This window comes from Leptodactylus fuscus, chromosome 5, assembly GCF_031893055.1.
Source record: "Leptodactylus fuscus isolate aLepFus1 chromosome 5, aLepFus1.hap2, whole genome shotgun sequence".
Classification (NCBI taxonomy): Eukaryota; Metazoa; Chordata; class Amphibia; order Anura; family Leptodactylidae; genus Leptodactylus; species Leptodactylus fuscus.
The window spans coordinates 127,653,958-127,666,415 of record NC_134269.1 but is presented as its reverse complement, the minus strand read 5'-3'; the positions used below and the strand labels follow the sequence as shown (position 1 = coordinate 127,666,415).

General features: G+C 44.5%; 1 protein-coding gene across 2 annotated transcripts in view; it reads right to left on the bottom strand.

Moving 5' to 3' along the window:
* The window catches only part of WASL (WASP like actin nucleation promoting factor), a 38,065-nt gene extending 28,128 nt beyond the window's left edge, over positions 1–9,937 (bottom strand). For both annotated transcript variants that reach the window (XM_075274269.1, XM_075274270.1), the window contains exon 1: positions 9,646–9,937. In XM_075274269.1, coding sequence (XP_075130370.1) covers positions 9,646–9,756 — 111 coding nt within the window. In that variant the 5' untranslated portion in view covers positions 9,757–9,937. The remainder of the gene's footprint in view (positions 1–9,645) is intronic.
* Positions 9,938–12,458: the final 2,521 nt, after the last annotated feature.

Below are 12,458 nucleotides of genomic sequence, written 5' to 3'. Positions count from 1 at the left end.
ATAGTTAGTAGCTAATTTACTTTTGCAGGAATTGAATCACTTGCTTTTTTGGGAATTAGAGATGTTTTACTGTCTACCCATTTATGAAGGAATCCAAGTAGAAAATGCCCTGATAATAGCGCCATGCTGAATCTCTGCTGACTGTAAAAAGCTGTGCAAGTGTATATACTTTAAAATAGAAAATACAGGAAACTCAAAGATGGGAGCAGACAGAGCCAAGGCTTAATATGCAAAGCAGAGATCCAATATAATATATACAATGTTGCACAGGTTCTGAGACAAATCTGGATCATTTTTAGACAGTCTAGTCTAAGGGTTCTATTAGACCGTCACCAATTTGCATTGGCCCATTACACTGGCCAATGCAAAGTGAAGTGGACAGGAGTGATCGACGTCACAAATACAACTGCCGCCTCTCCCTCTTTGCCCAATCTACCAACAGCAGAGAGTCTGGAGCATCTCATATACATTATATGTTCAGCTGGCATTAAAGGGGAGTTTCTGGGCTTATGTGGACCTATCCTCTGATTCTTGGCAATCTTAATCAGCTATTTTGATGGCTGGACTTCATGCCAATTTACTACCATATATACTAGAGTATAAGCCGACCCGAATATAAGCCAAGACCCCTAATTTTACCACAAAAAACTGGCAAAATTTATTGACTCGAGTATATGGCTTGGTTCACACATCAGTATGCCGTCCGTTTGAATTCAGTTTGAGACTAAAAACAGACTGATACACATACTGATTGTATACTGATACCTTTTTATGCTGATAGCAAACGCGGTCATCCTCTAGAGGACAGATAAGGGGATTAAAAGTAGAAAATTGTAAACAGATATTTATTATATGTCCTTATCTCTACTCTGTTTACAATTTTCTACTTTTAATCCCCTTACGCTAGGTTCACACCTGCGTTCGGCACTCCGTTCTTTGGTTTGTATGCAGAAGACGGAAACCACAGACCGGGTCCGGCCGTGAGCAGCGGTGAGCGTTTTATGCTCTCCACCGCAAAACCGTGTTTTTTAATCCGGACACAGAGTACTGCATGTCCGACTCTGTGTCCGGATTAAAAAACCCGGTTTCACGGCGGAGAGCATATAATGCTCACCGCCGGACAGCTTTCTCACCCATTCAAATGAATGGGTGAGAAAGACTCCTGCAGGTTTCCATCTCCTGCCTCCGTTTTGTGCAGGAAACGGAAACCTGCAGAACGGAGACTGGGGCGCAGATGTGAACGAGCCCTAATCTGTCCTCTAGGGGACTGACATCCTTTGCTATCAGCATAAAAAGGTGTCAGTATACAATCAGTATGTGTATCAGTCTGTTTTTACTCTCAAATTCATTTCAAATGGACGGATGGCATACTGACGTGTGAACCAAGTAAAATGGCCGGAGTTTTTGGGTGCAGTAGTTGCTGGTTGGTGGAGAAGGGGAGGGGGTGTTTTGATTGTCTGTCTGCCCCTTCCCTGAGATTGAGGACTGTTTTTTCTTCCCCCACTTGGAACTCAGCCTGGCTGAATACAGGGTATCTGCAGTGCTCCTATTAACCCCTTCCCGACGGAATAGGAGCACTGCAGATACCATATATTCAATAGACTGGGCACTTTCACTATTTTATAGGAGATTCTATGCATTACTATTGCGGCTGGTCAGCAGCATGCATCCCTTCATAAATGAGATACAAGTTTCACAAAGACATGGTTGGGAAAGACTGGTGTGGAAAAACGTTTTGGCCCACACAGACCTCTGTCCTCAACACTATCGAAAATCTTTGGAATGAACTAGATTAGAGATGGCAAGCCAGGCCTTTCATCCAATATCAGTGACTAACCTCACAAATTCCCTATCGAACGAATGTCAAAAAAATTCCCATAAGCACACTCCAAAATCATGTACAAAGCATCCCAAAAGTGTGGATGCCGTTTTAGCTGCAAAGGGAAGAGTCAACTCCTTGGTGAAGAGTAAGGACTTATTCACATGACCATGAAAAACAGCCCGACGACAGCCATTTCTGCAATGTCCATCACATGCCCGTTTTCACAACACATTGAATACAATGTGTATGTTCACATGGATTTTTTTTTTTTTTTTGACAGCCATAGAAACTCCCCAAAAAACTAACATGCACTTTGTCTGTCAAAATGGGTTAATTTATAAAATGGCCATGGTATGATCATTATTCACTGCCATGTAAATAAGTGCTGTCAGCAACCTTGCATGGACAGACACGGAAGTTTTTCACAGATATTAGAAAAAAAAAAAAAAGGACAGCTGTGTGCATAAAATCTAAGATACCGATGACCTAACATTATGTATGACAGCACCCTGAACCCTAGTAAAGCTTAACATTTAGTAATAAGATAAGATAATCCTTTAATAGTCCCACAGTGGGGAAATTTCAGTGTGTTACAGCAGCATAGTAATACAGATACAGGATAATAAACAGTAATATATTACAGAAGGAGACACACATAAGCTGAGAAGATATAATAGGAGTCCACAGCAGCTATGGGACAGAAGAAGAAAGAAGGAAGACATCATAATCATAAGTTCTCTGTGCGGAGTGTCTTCACTTGGACTGATGTAGATTATACAGCCTGGTCGCGGTTGGAAGAAAGGACCTGCAATAGCGCTCCTTCTCACACTTGGGGTGAAGCAGACGGTCACTTACAGTGCTGCCAAGTGCCATCAAGGTCTCATACATTGGGTGGGATTTGTTCTCCCGCATGGAGGTCACCACAGACAGTATCCTTATGTCACCCACCACCTGTACTGGGTCCAGGGGGCTCCACAGGACAGAGCTGGCCCTTCTGATCAGCCTGTCAGGTCTATTTCACATATATAAGTGGTCCATAACCCTATACACATCTCACCACACAGAAACAAAACCATGATGAGTCCCTAAAATGAGGACAAAATGACTAGATGAAGAGGGTGGAATAGACTGCGTACAGGGTTCAGCTTTAAGTAGTACTGGCCTTGTAGGGGTGGGAGGTATTTAATTGGGCTATTTAGCCTACAGCCTAACAGGGAAAGGGTATTTGGACTGCGACAACTTTCTGTCTGCCATGGGTCCTTTGTCTTGGCCAAATATTATCCCTACTAACCCATCAATATCAATTTTCTGTTAATACTGTTCAATTTGATTTTACTCAATAATAAGGTGCTTGACGTCTTACGGGTTTATGTTGTGTGAATCCACAAGTTTAAAAGAAAATTAAATTTTAATGATTTATATTTTCTATATGTGGCATATTCAGTAAGGAGCTGACTGGCCCTTCCCCCATCCATTACTGATACTGTTTGCCATACTGTTATGAGTAACACAAACCCAAAGTAAACACGTAAAGTAAACCGCAATGGTTATGGAAATCACTGTGTGTCCGCAACTTATTTTCCCACAAATTGGGAGTGGGATTCATCAGAAACCCATCCACTTTGTGATGACTGTAAAACGGTACTTCTTTTCTGCAATGTTTACACCATGTGGGGACCCAGACTGAAACTACAAGGGCTAGATCACATGGCGGAAAAGATTTCCGCCGTGTGTGTTTTTGGGTTTTTTTTGCGCGGCTAGCCATGACAGGATGCCGAAGCAGTGTATCGGCATTCCGTCGCAGCATCCCTTTTCCGATTAGGCCCGAATGAATAGCCCTAAACAGGAGCTTGTCTCGAGCCACGGATGCTGCAGCTGACTCAACCGCGGAACACACGGCAAGACGGAGCATGTCGCTTCTTTTTTACGCTACTAGCTAGCAGGAGAAAAAAAAAAAAAAAAGTGAGCAACTCCCACTTTAGTCAATGAGACACTTTTTTTGCAAGCGGATTTTGAGGCAGATTTCGAGTCAAAATCCGCCTACAAAAAATTGTGTGAACATACCCCAAATCCCGTTTGCAGTATTAGACATTTATAAGTCTGTTACACTTTCCAACATGCCAAAACTCTGTTTCACTTTCTCGTGCACCGAAATTCTGGCTCACTTTTCCGACGTGCTAAATGTCTCCACTGCCTGTGCGCCAAAATTCTGGCTCAACTGAATCAACTAAGTTTACACCATTTTAAACTACATCTACTTTGTACTAAAAAATCTACGTTATATATGTTCTTCGTTTCATAAATGTCCATGCTCATTCTGGTGCACATTTTTCAAAAGTGTTGAGCTAGTCGTAATTTTTTGTTCTTCCTGGCGCTCACTGTTCAAAAATGTCGCAAATGATGTGGACCATAATTTTTGCAAATGTAGAAAGTGTTGTATTACTTTTGATAAATATGCCTGTGACTATGAAACGACAGAATGAAAAATTACTGTCCAGTTCCAGAAAGTCAATCCAATTATATTATACAATTATTGACAATCAATTCATACATAGTTGGTTGTACATTTACTTTCATAGGAATTCAATTGTTTACATTTGCAAAAATTCAATCAAGATTTTGTTGGGAACTGTAGAGTTGGAATTACGGTCAGTTTTGGGTTAAGTCTGGGGGAAAAAAAAAGGTAAAGGTTTCCAGCTTTGAAACAAAATTTTTTAATTATATGAATACTGGAACTATATTGTGAGTTAGAGCAGCTTTACGGCTTCTGTCTGACCAGGCTGCCATTTTATTTTTATGTACATTGTGAGGCCCATATAGGGATCACAATGTACATTTTTCTCCTATCAGTATGTCTTTGTAGAATGGGAGAACATACAAACTCCTTGCAGATGTTATTCCTACCAGGATTCAAACCCAGGACTCCAGCGCTGCAAGGCTGCCGTGCTAACCACTGAGCCACCGTGTTGCCCCATGGCTGCTATTTATGAAGGCGTCAAAGCAGGAGTTGGGTCCCTGGTTCGGTTTACCAACTCCACAACCCTAGGTACCATAACTTAAAGGGGTTGTCCAGTTTAGACAAATATCTAGAAATAAATATTTGTATAATGAAAAGTCACCAATTTACTTTCTGTATCAATGCATTTTCTAGATCTCTACTTGCTTTCATTCATTTTGCTTACTTCTAATGGATAAAAATCAGTCCATGGTGATGTGATGATAACACAGGTGCACAGTTTGTTTCCAGTCAGATGCCCGATTACTGTGCTGTGACACATGACCACGGACTGATTTTTATCCACTGGAACTAAACAGCATGAATAGCAACAAGCAGAGATCTAGAAAAACATGAGACATTGTTACAGAAAGTATATTGGAAATTTGCATAACTTTATTACATAAACAATAACATTTATTTCTCAATATTTGTCTATAACTGGACAATCCCATTAACATTCAAAAATATTTTCATTAGTGAATGCTGCCTCGTGCTAGTATAAAAGTAGGTGCACATGCATGCCAAACAGCAATGTCCCATCTGAACTACCATATTTCCCAAGACCTTATATCTGCAGCTGCCACCAATCTATTCTATACCATGCTTTAAATCCCTTAGGGTACGTTCTCATGGGAATTTTCTGGAGGATCTGGTGGTGCTGTAGTAGCAGCGAAATGAACTAGATTTTCACTAGGACTCGGTAATTATGATCTAAATTAAAATCACTATTAAACTGAACTTTTAACTCAATTCTATTTAATGAACAATTATTTTTAGGACATCCCCTTTTTACATGCTACTGAATTTGAATTATTCATATACCGGCAATCCTGACATTCAATTGTAACTATGGGATACGGAATAAGTCCACATCCATTTAGTGGTATGGTTGTTCTACAAGGCTTATCTTGTAGGATTATCTGTGCATATCAAACATGGCTGCTTTTAGCAGGACTTTTCACGCTTAGCATCATCACTGGGCAGTAATCTCACAGTACAGTGCAATAGACACTAATGTGAGGAGGAGCGTTCCTGAGTGACTGTCAAACGCCCTTCTGACACTGAAGAGCTACGGTAATGGCACCGATAGCTCTTCACCTGGGGCACAGAACGGAAAAGACGATAGTTCGCTGAATTCAGCGTGATGTCGGCTTTCTAGCGGTGTATTACACCACATGTGCCGGAGGACGTGAAATGTCCTCTTTAAAGTGCCTGGAAGCCTTCCACATATAACAGATAGCAGTGCCCACATACAGAAATTTATTGTGTACATAATCCACATTCTGGAAATCCTATTACTGATACACAACAGAGAATCATTTTATTACACACAGTTATGTAACTGGTATCAGTGATTCACAGTGACATCTGAGGTGTCATATAGCCTAAATATCTTTAGCAATCCATCCCTGGAACCTGGTAGTTCAGTCTACCTCACCCTATAATTCAGGTTTCGGATTGGCAAATACCAGTGATACATAACATGTAAGAGGAGAGGCAATTATTTATTGAGCAATTGGGCTATTTCTAAAATTGGGAATTCTTCGTGGACCTCAGTGGTTCTATGTAAAGTTTCACTTCAGTGAAGTTTAGCTTTTTCAATTATAAGATGCAAGGAAATCAAAATCCCCACAGCAGCTTTCCTGTCACTGTCATTTCTATCACCCTCAGTCTATACAGGTGCTCTAAACTGGAATCTGCTGACTGCAGCAAGTACAGTAGCCAGGCATTTACCTCTCCCACTCCAACCCTCCCTATAGGACAGAATCTCTCAAACTTGATTTATCAGTGTAGAATTTGCTCATCATGTTATATATCGCCCCAATTCCTTACCGGGTCTTGCTGTTCCAAAACCTTCATTTTCAACCAGATTCTGACACTGGGTCACCATACAGATTCCCCTCTTAGTCTGTTGTTGGTGACATGATAAAGAGGGGCATTACATTCCACTTCCTTGGACAACCTCTTTAAATGGGTTTTCTCAAAACAATTGTTTGAGTCTGGGTGCCAGTAGTTCTTATCCTAAATGCTTCAAATCTCCAAAATGTGGGGGGACCTCTGACTACATCTATCCAGATTTCCTTATACACAGCGCACACGTCCAACAGCTGCTGCCTTGCTATTTAGATGGTTTCCAAGAAAACATTGAAAAGGTTTGATAACATGGAGGCTGGATTCTTTCAGTACCTACGGTTGTCTCCTGAACGTGTGCTAACGCATTGCCTCTGCTGGGAACTTTAAAATTAAGATTGTTTTATTTCCTATGCAAATATTCATATTTGAATTGGCAAAACTTTTAACAATATTCTGGTTCATGGAAATCGCCTTTAGGAGCTGTCTAAACGTAAAGCCTGTAACTCTACCTTTTCAATTGGCAGGAAATGTAACTTTTGTCCTATAGTGAGAGCATGTTGTCATGAATTTGTCAACATGACCCTTGGAGCATTGCCGTTCTGAAATATCATGTGGTGACACAAGAAAATTTATCTGCCCAGGCACACAGGTGATTTCTAAGCATAAAAAGGAAGTACAGGAAGAACTCTTCTTCCAGGAACAGAAGAAGGGTGACCGAAAAAAAAATCTGCACGTGTGTGTGATGGGTGAAACTGATTTGCCTGCATTAGCATACTTATGATATCCACAGCATATGGTTTGTAAAATACACAACTCTCCTCCACCATGCCAAAGTGCACACCAAAAAAAAAAAAAAAGCACCTGAGACAACCAAGACAGGAGGGGGATACGGCTGTGTATATAAAACATACAGGGCAGGAGGGGCACACAGTGATATATACAAAATACAGCACATGAGCGGGTCACTTGTGTATACAGAACATGAGGCGACACAGGTGTATACAGACCATAGAGCATGCAGAGAGAGGACACGGGTGTATACAGAATATATAACATACCGGACTGGAAGGGGGACAAGCGTATGCAGAATGTATAACATACCGGACTGGAAGGGGGACAAGCGTATGCAGAATGTATAGCATACGGGGAGAGGACACGGGAGTATGCAGAATGTATAGCATACGGGGAGAGGACACGGGAGTATGCAGAATGTATAGCATACGGGGAGAGGACACGGGAGTATGCAGAATGTATAGCATACGGGGAGAGGACACGGGAGTATGCAGAATGTATAGCATACGGGGAGAGGACACGGGAGTATGCAGAATGTATAGCATACGGGGAGAGGACACGGGAGTATGCAGAATGTATAGCATACGGGGAGAGGACACGGGAGTATGCAGAATGTATAGCATACGGGGAGAGGACACGGGAGTATGCAGAATGTATAGCATACGGGGAGAGGACACGGGAGTATGCAGAATGTATAGCATACGGGGAGAGGACACGGGAGTATGCAGAATGTATAGCATACGGGGAGAGGACACGGGAGTATGCAGAATGTATAGCATACGGGGAGAGGACACGGGAGTATGCAGAATGTATAGCATACGGGGAGAGGACACGGGAGTATGCAGAATGTATAGCATACGGGGAGAGGACACGGGAGTATGCAGAATGTATAGCATACGGGGAGAGGACACGGGAGTATGCAGAATGTATAGCATACGGGGAGAGGACACGGGAGTATGCAGAATGTATAGCATACGGGGAGAGGACACGGGAGTATGCAGAATGTATAGCATACGGGGAGAGGACACGGGAGTATGCAGAATGTATAGCATACGGGGAGAGGACACGGGAGTATGCAGAATGTATAGCATACGGGGAGAGGACACGGGAGTATGCAGAATGTATAGCATACGGGGAGAGGACACGGGAGTATGCAGAATGTATAGCATACGGGGAGAGGACACAGGAGTATGCAGAATGTATAGCATACGGGGAGAGGACACGGGAGTATGCAGAATGTATAGCATACGGGGAGAGGACACGGGAGTATGCAGAATGTATAGCATACGGGGAGAGGACACGGGAGTATGCAGAATGTATAGCATACGGGGAGAGGACACGGGAGTATGCAGAATGTATAGCATACGGGGAGAGGACACGGGAGTATGCAGAATGTATAGCATACGGGGAGAGGACACGGGAGTATGCAGAATGTATAGCATACGGGGAGAGGACACGGGAGTATGCAGAATGTATAGCATACGGGGAGAGGACACGGGAGTATGCAGAATATACAGGGAGAGGACACGGGAGTAAACAGAATATACAGGGAGAGGACACGGGAGTATACAGAATATATAGCATACAGGGAGAGAACACAGGAGTATACAGAATATACAGGGAGAGGGCACGGGAGTATACAGAATATACAGAGAGAGGACACGGGAGTATACAGAATATATAGCATACAGGGAGAGGACACGGGAGTATGCAGAATATATAGCATACGGGGAGAGGACACGGGAGTATGCAGAATATATAGCATACGGGGAGAGGACACGGGAGTATGCAGAATATATAGCATACGGGGAGAGGACACGGGAGTATACAGAATATACAGGGAGAGGGCACGGGAGTATACAGAATATACAGAGAGAGGACACGGGAGTATACAGAATATATAGCATACAGGGAGAGAACACAGGAGTATACAGAGTATACAGGGAGAGGGCACGGGAGTATACAGAATATACAGAGAGAGGACACGGGAGTATACAGAATATATAGCATACAGGAAGAGGACACGGAGTATACACTGACACTGGGCAGCTGTCAGGAAGTAAATGTCGCCCAGCTCTAAGTAAAGGCTGCTCACACTGTATGTACCACACACAGAACAGCCTCCAGGCCCACCAGCCCATACACGGACAGTAGCCGGGACTAGGCCCACTGCACTCACCACACATTTCTTGCCCAGGTAGCTGTATAGAGTGTCATTCTCCTGCGCAGTGAGCAGGATGGAGCCGCAGTTGGTGACCCGCTTGGTCTGCCTGTTGTTATTGTTACTCATGTCTGCGTGTCAGTGCCCTCCACAGGACGGCAGCTCTGGCCCAATGGTTTGAGTAGTGAATCAGGGCCGCTCCATGTCCCGGGCGCTTGTCGTCGTGTTGTGGGAGGATCCGCTGCTGCCGCTTCCTCCCTAGCTGGCTGAACAGGCCGGCGGTGAGGATGTGGAGGGCGGGGCTTAGGAAGCGTGCTCGCTCTCGGGAATAGCGCTAGCACGTAGGAGTGGCGTGCGCGTATCACATAAGCCGGCATACGCAGACTGGCCCGGTGCGCGCTGGGCCGCTTGGAGGCGTTCTCATGTACTGTACTCATACCTTTACAGAGGGAAAGGATGTGCTGCGCGCTATGTGGATTTGGCCACACCTACCTCCAATTTGTCTCCGCCTAACTCCCGTCCAATTGTCTTTGTCCCCTTCAATTACCCCCACAGTTTAATGTCCTCCTCCAGTTATCCTCAAAGTTTAATGCCCCTTCCCTCCAAAGTTCCCTTTAGCTGCCCCCCCCCCCAGAATAAAGTGCACCCTAGCTGTATGTACAGGTTAATGTCCCCCTCCTACTGTCCCACAGGTTAATGTAGCCCTCAGTTGCACCTACAGTATTCAGCCCCCACTAGTTGTCCACACAGTGTAATGTCCTCCTCCAGCTACCTACACAGTTTTACATAGCTCCCAACTTTCGAAGAACAGAAAGAGGGACAAAGTGTGCGGTGTGCTATGCGCGGGCCAGCAAATCTAGCTCCACCCACTTTTACATTGACTCCACCCATTCTTATTCATTTTCCATGTGCCCCCACACAGTATAATCCTCCTACAGTCACCCGTACATTATATGTCCCCACATTATAATGTTCCCTTCCAACTACCCCACAGTATTAAGTCCCTCTCCTGGTGCCCCAGTTTAAACTAGAGGCAGACAAGTCCACCTCCTTCTACTCCCACGGTTTAATGTCCCCCTCTAGTTGTCCCCAGTTTAATGTCCCCCTTAATATCCCCCCAGTTTAAGTGCCCCCCTTCATCTACCCCAGTTTCACATCCCTCCTCCATCTCTGCTCCCAGTTTTATGTTTTCTCTCCATCTGTCCCAAGTTTCATGTCCCCCCTCCATCTCTGCCCACAGTTTCATGTCCCCCCTCCATCTCTGCCCACAGTTTCATGTCCCCCCTCCATCTCTGCCCACAGTTTCATGTCCCCCCTCCATCTCTGCCCACAGTTTCATGTCCCTCCTCAATATCTGCCCCCAGTTTCATCTCTCCTCTTCATTTGCCCCCAGTTTTGTGCCTCCCACTAACTAATCGCTCACATTTCCTGTCTCTTCCCTCTGGACCATCATAACCACTTCTTCCAGCATGCGATTTGTCTTTGTAAAATTTGCAACACAGACATCTTTGACTCCTCACTTCTCCAGGCACCCGACCCGTATTGTCCTCACCTACACAAAGCCCCTTAAAGAGGACCTTTCATAAGTTGGGGCACATGCGCTTTTATATACCGCTGGAAAGCCGACAGTGTGCTGAATTCAGTGCACTGTTGGCTTTCACGATCTGTGCCCCAGGTGAAGAGCTATCGGTCCCGGTACCATAGCTCTTTACTGTCAGAAGGGCGTTGCTGATAGTCAGTCAGGAACGGCCTTCTTCACAGCATTGCCTATAGCGCTGTACTGTGAGAGCAGGGAGGAACGCCTCCCCCAATACTAGTCTATAATACCAAGGACCATCAACAAGGACTGCGTTTTACCCGTGGAATTTTGATTAACTGCATTCAAATTTATTGAGGTTCACACACAACGCGTTTCAGGTCATGTGACCCTTTATCAAGTGTATAAGAACGATTCCTGCTCTGGTCTGCTACCATCCCGATAATTCCTGATCCTGCACAGGTCTATTGGGATGGTAGCAGTTGGGAATCGTTCTTATACACTTGATAAAGGGTTATGTGACACGAAACGCGTTATGTGTGAACCTCAATAAATTTGAATGCAGTTAATCAAAATTCCACGGGTAAAGCGCAGTCCTTGTTGATGGTCCTTGGTATTATGTCTCTACACCACTGGTGATTGGACATTGCAGCTCACACTACCCTCAGGGAGGAACCCCCTAGCAAACGGTTCCAAAACACATACGATGGTTGTGATCCTCACAATCCGACCAGGTGAGAGCAACCAATATAATAGGATTGCCTCTCACTGTACCTACTTACTACACTATATACAGCGTGGTGCTGTCTATTTTTTTCTTTTGCAATACTAGTCTATGGATGAGTACTATCAGAAAGGGAGGGGGCGTTCCCACCGGATTGAGCAGAAGGGAGAAGTATAAGAACTTCCTTAAAGGGATTCTACCATTGAAATAAATTTTATTGGCGATCACACGTCGGAATAGCCTTTAGAAATGCTATTTGTCTCTTACCTTTAGACGTGGTCTCTGCTGCGCTGTTCCTTAGAAATACCGTTTTTTACCGGTATGCAAATTAGTTCTTTCAGAGCGGTGGGGGCAGGCCCCAGCGCTGAAAATGAGATGGGGGGGCGTCCTCACTGCTGCTTGAGAACACGATCCTGCGACGCTTCTATCTTCGGCTGGATCCTCCCCTTCTCTGTCGTCTTCCTCCTGCGTCACCTCCGACACCTGCGCAATTGGCTCTGCCAGTGAGACACTAGTAGAGCCGAGTGCGCATGCCAGCCGGCAGCCATTTTTGGGAGGCTGCTCCTGCAT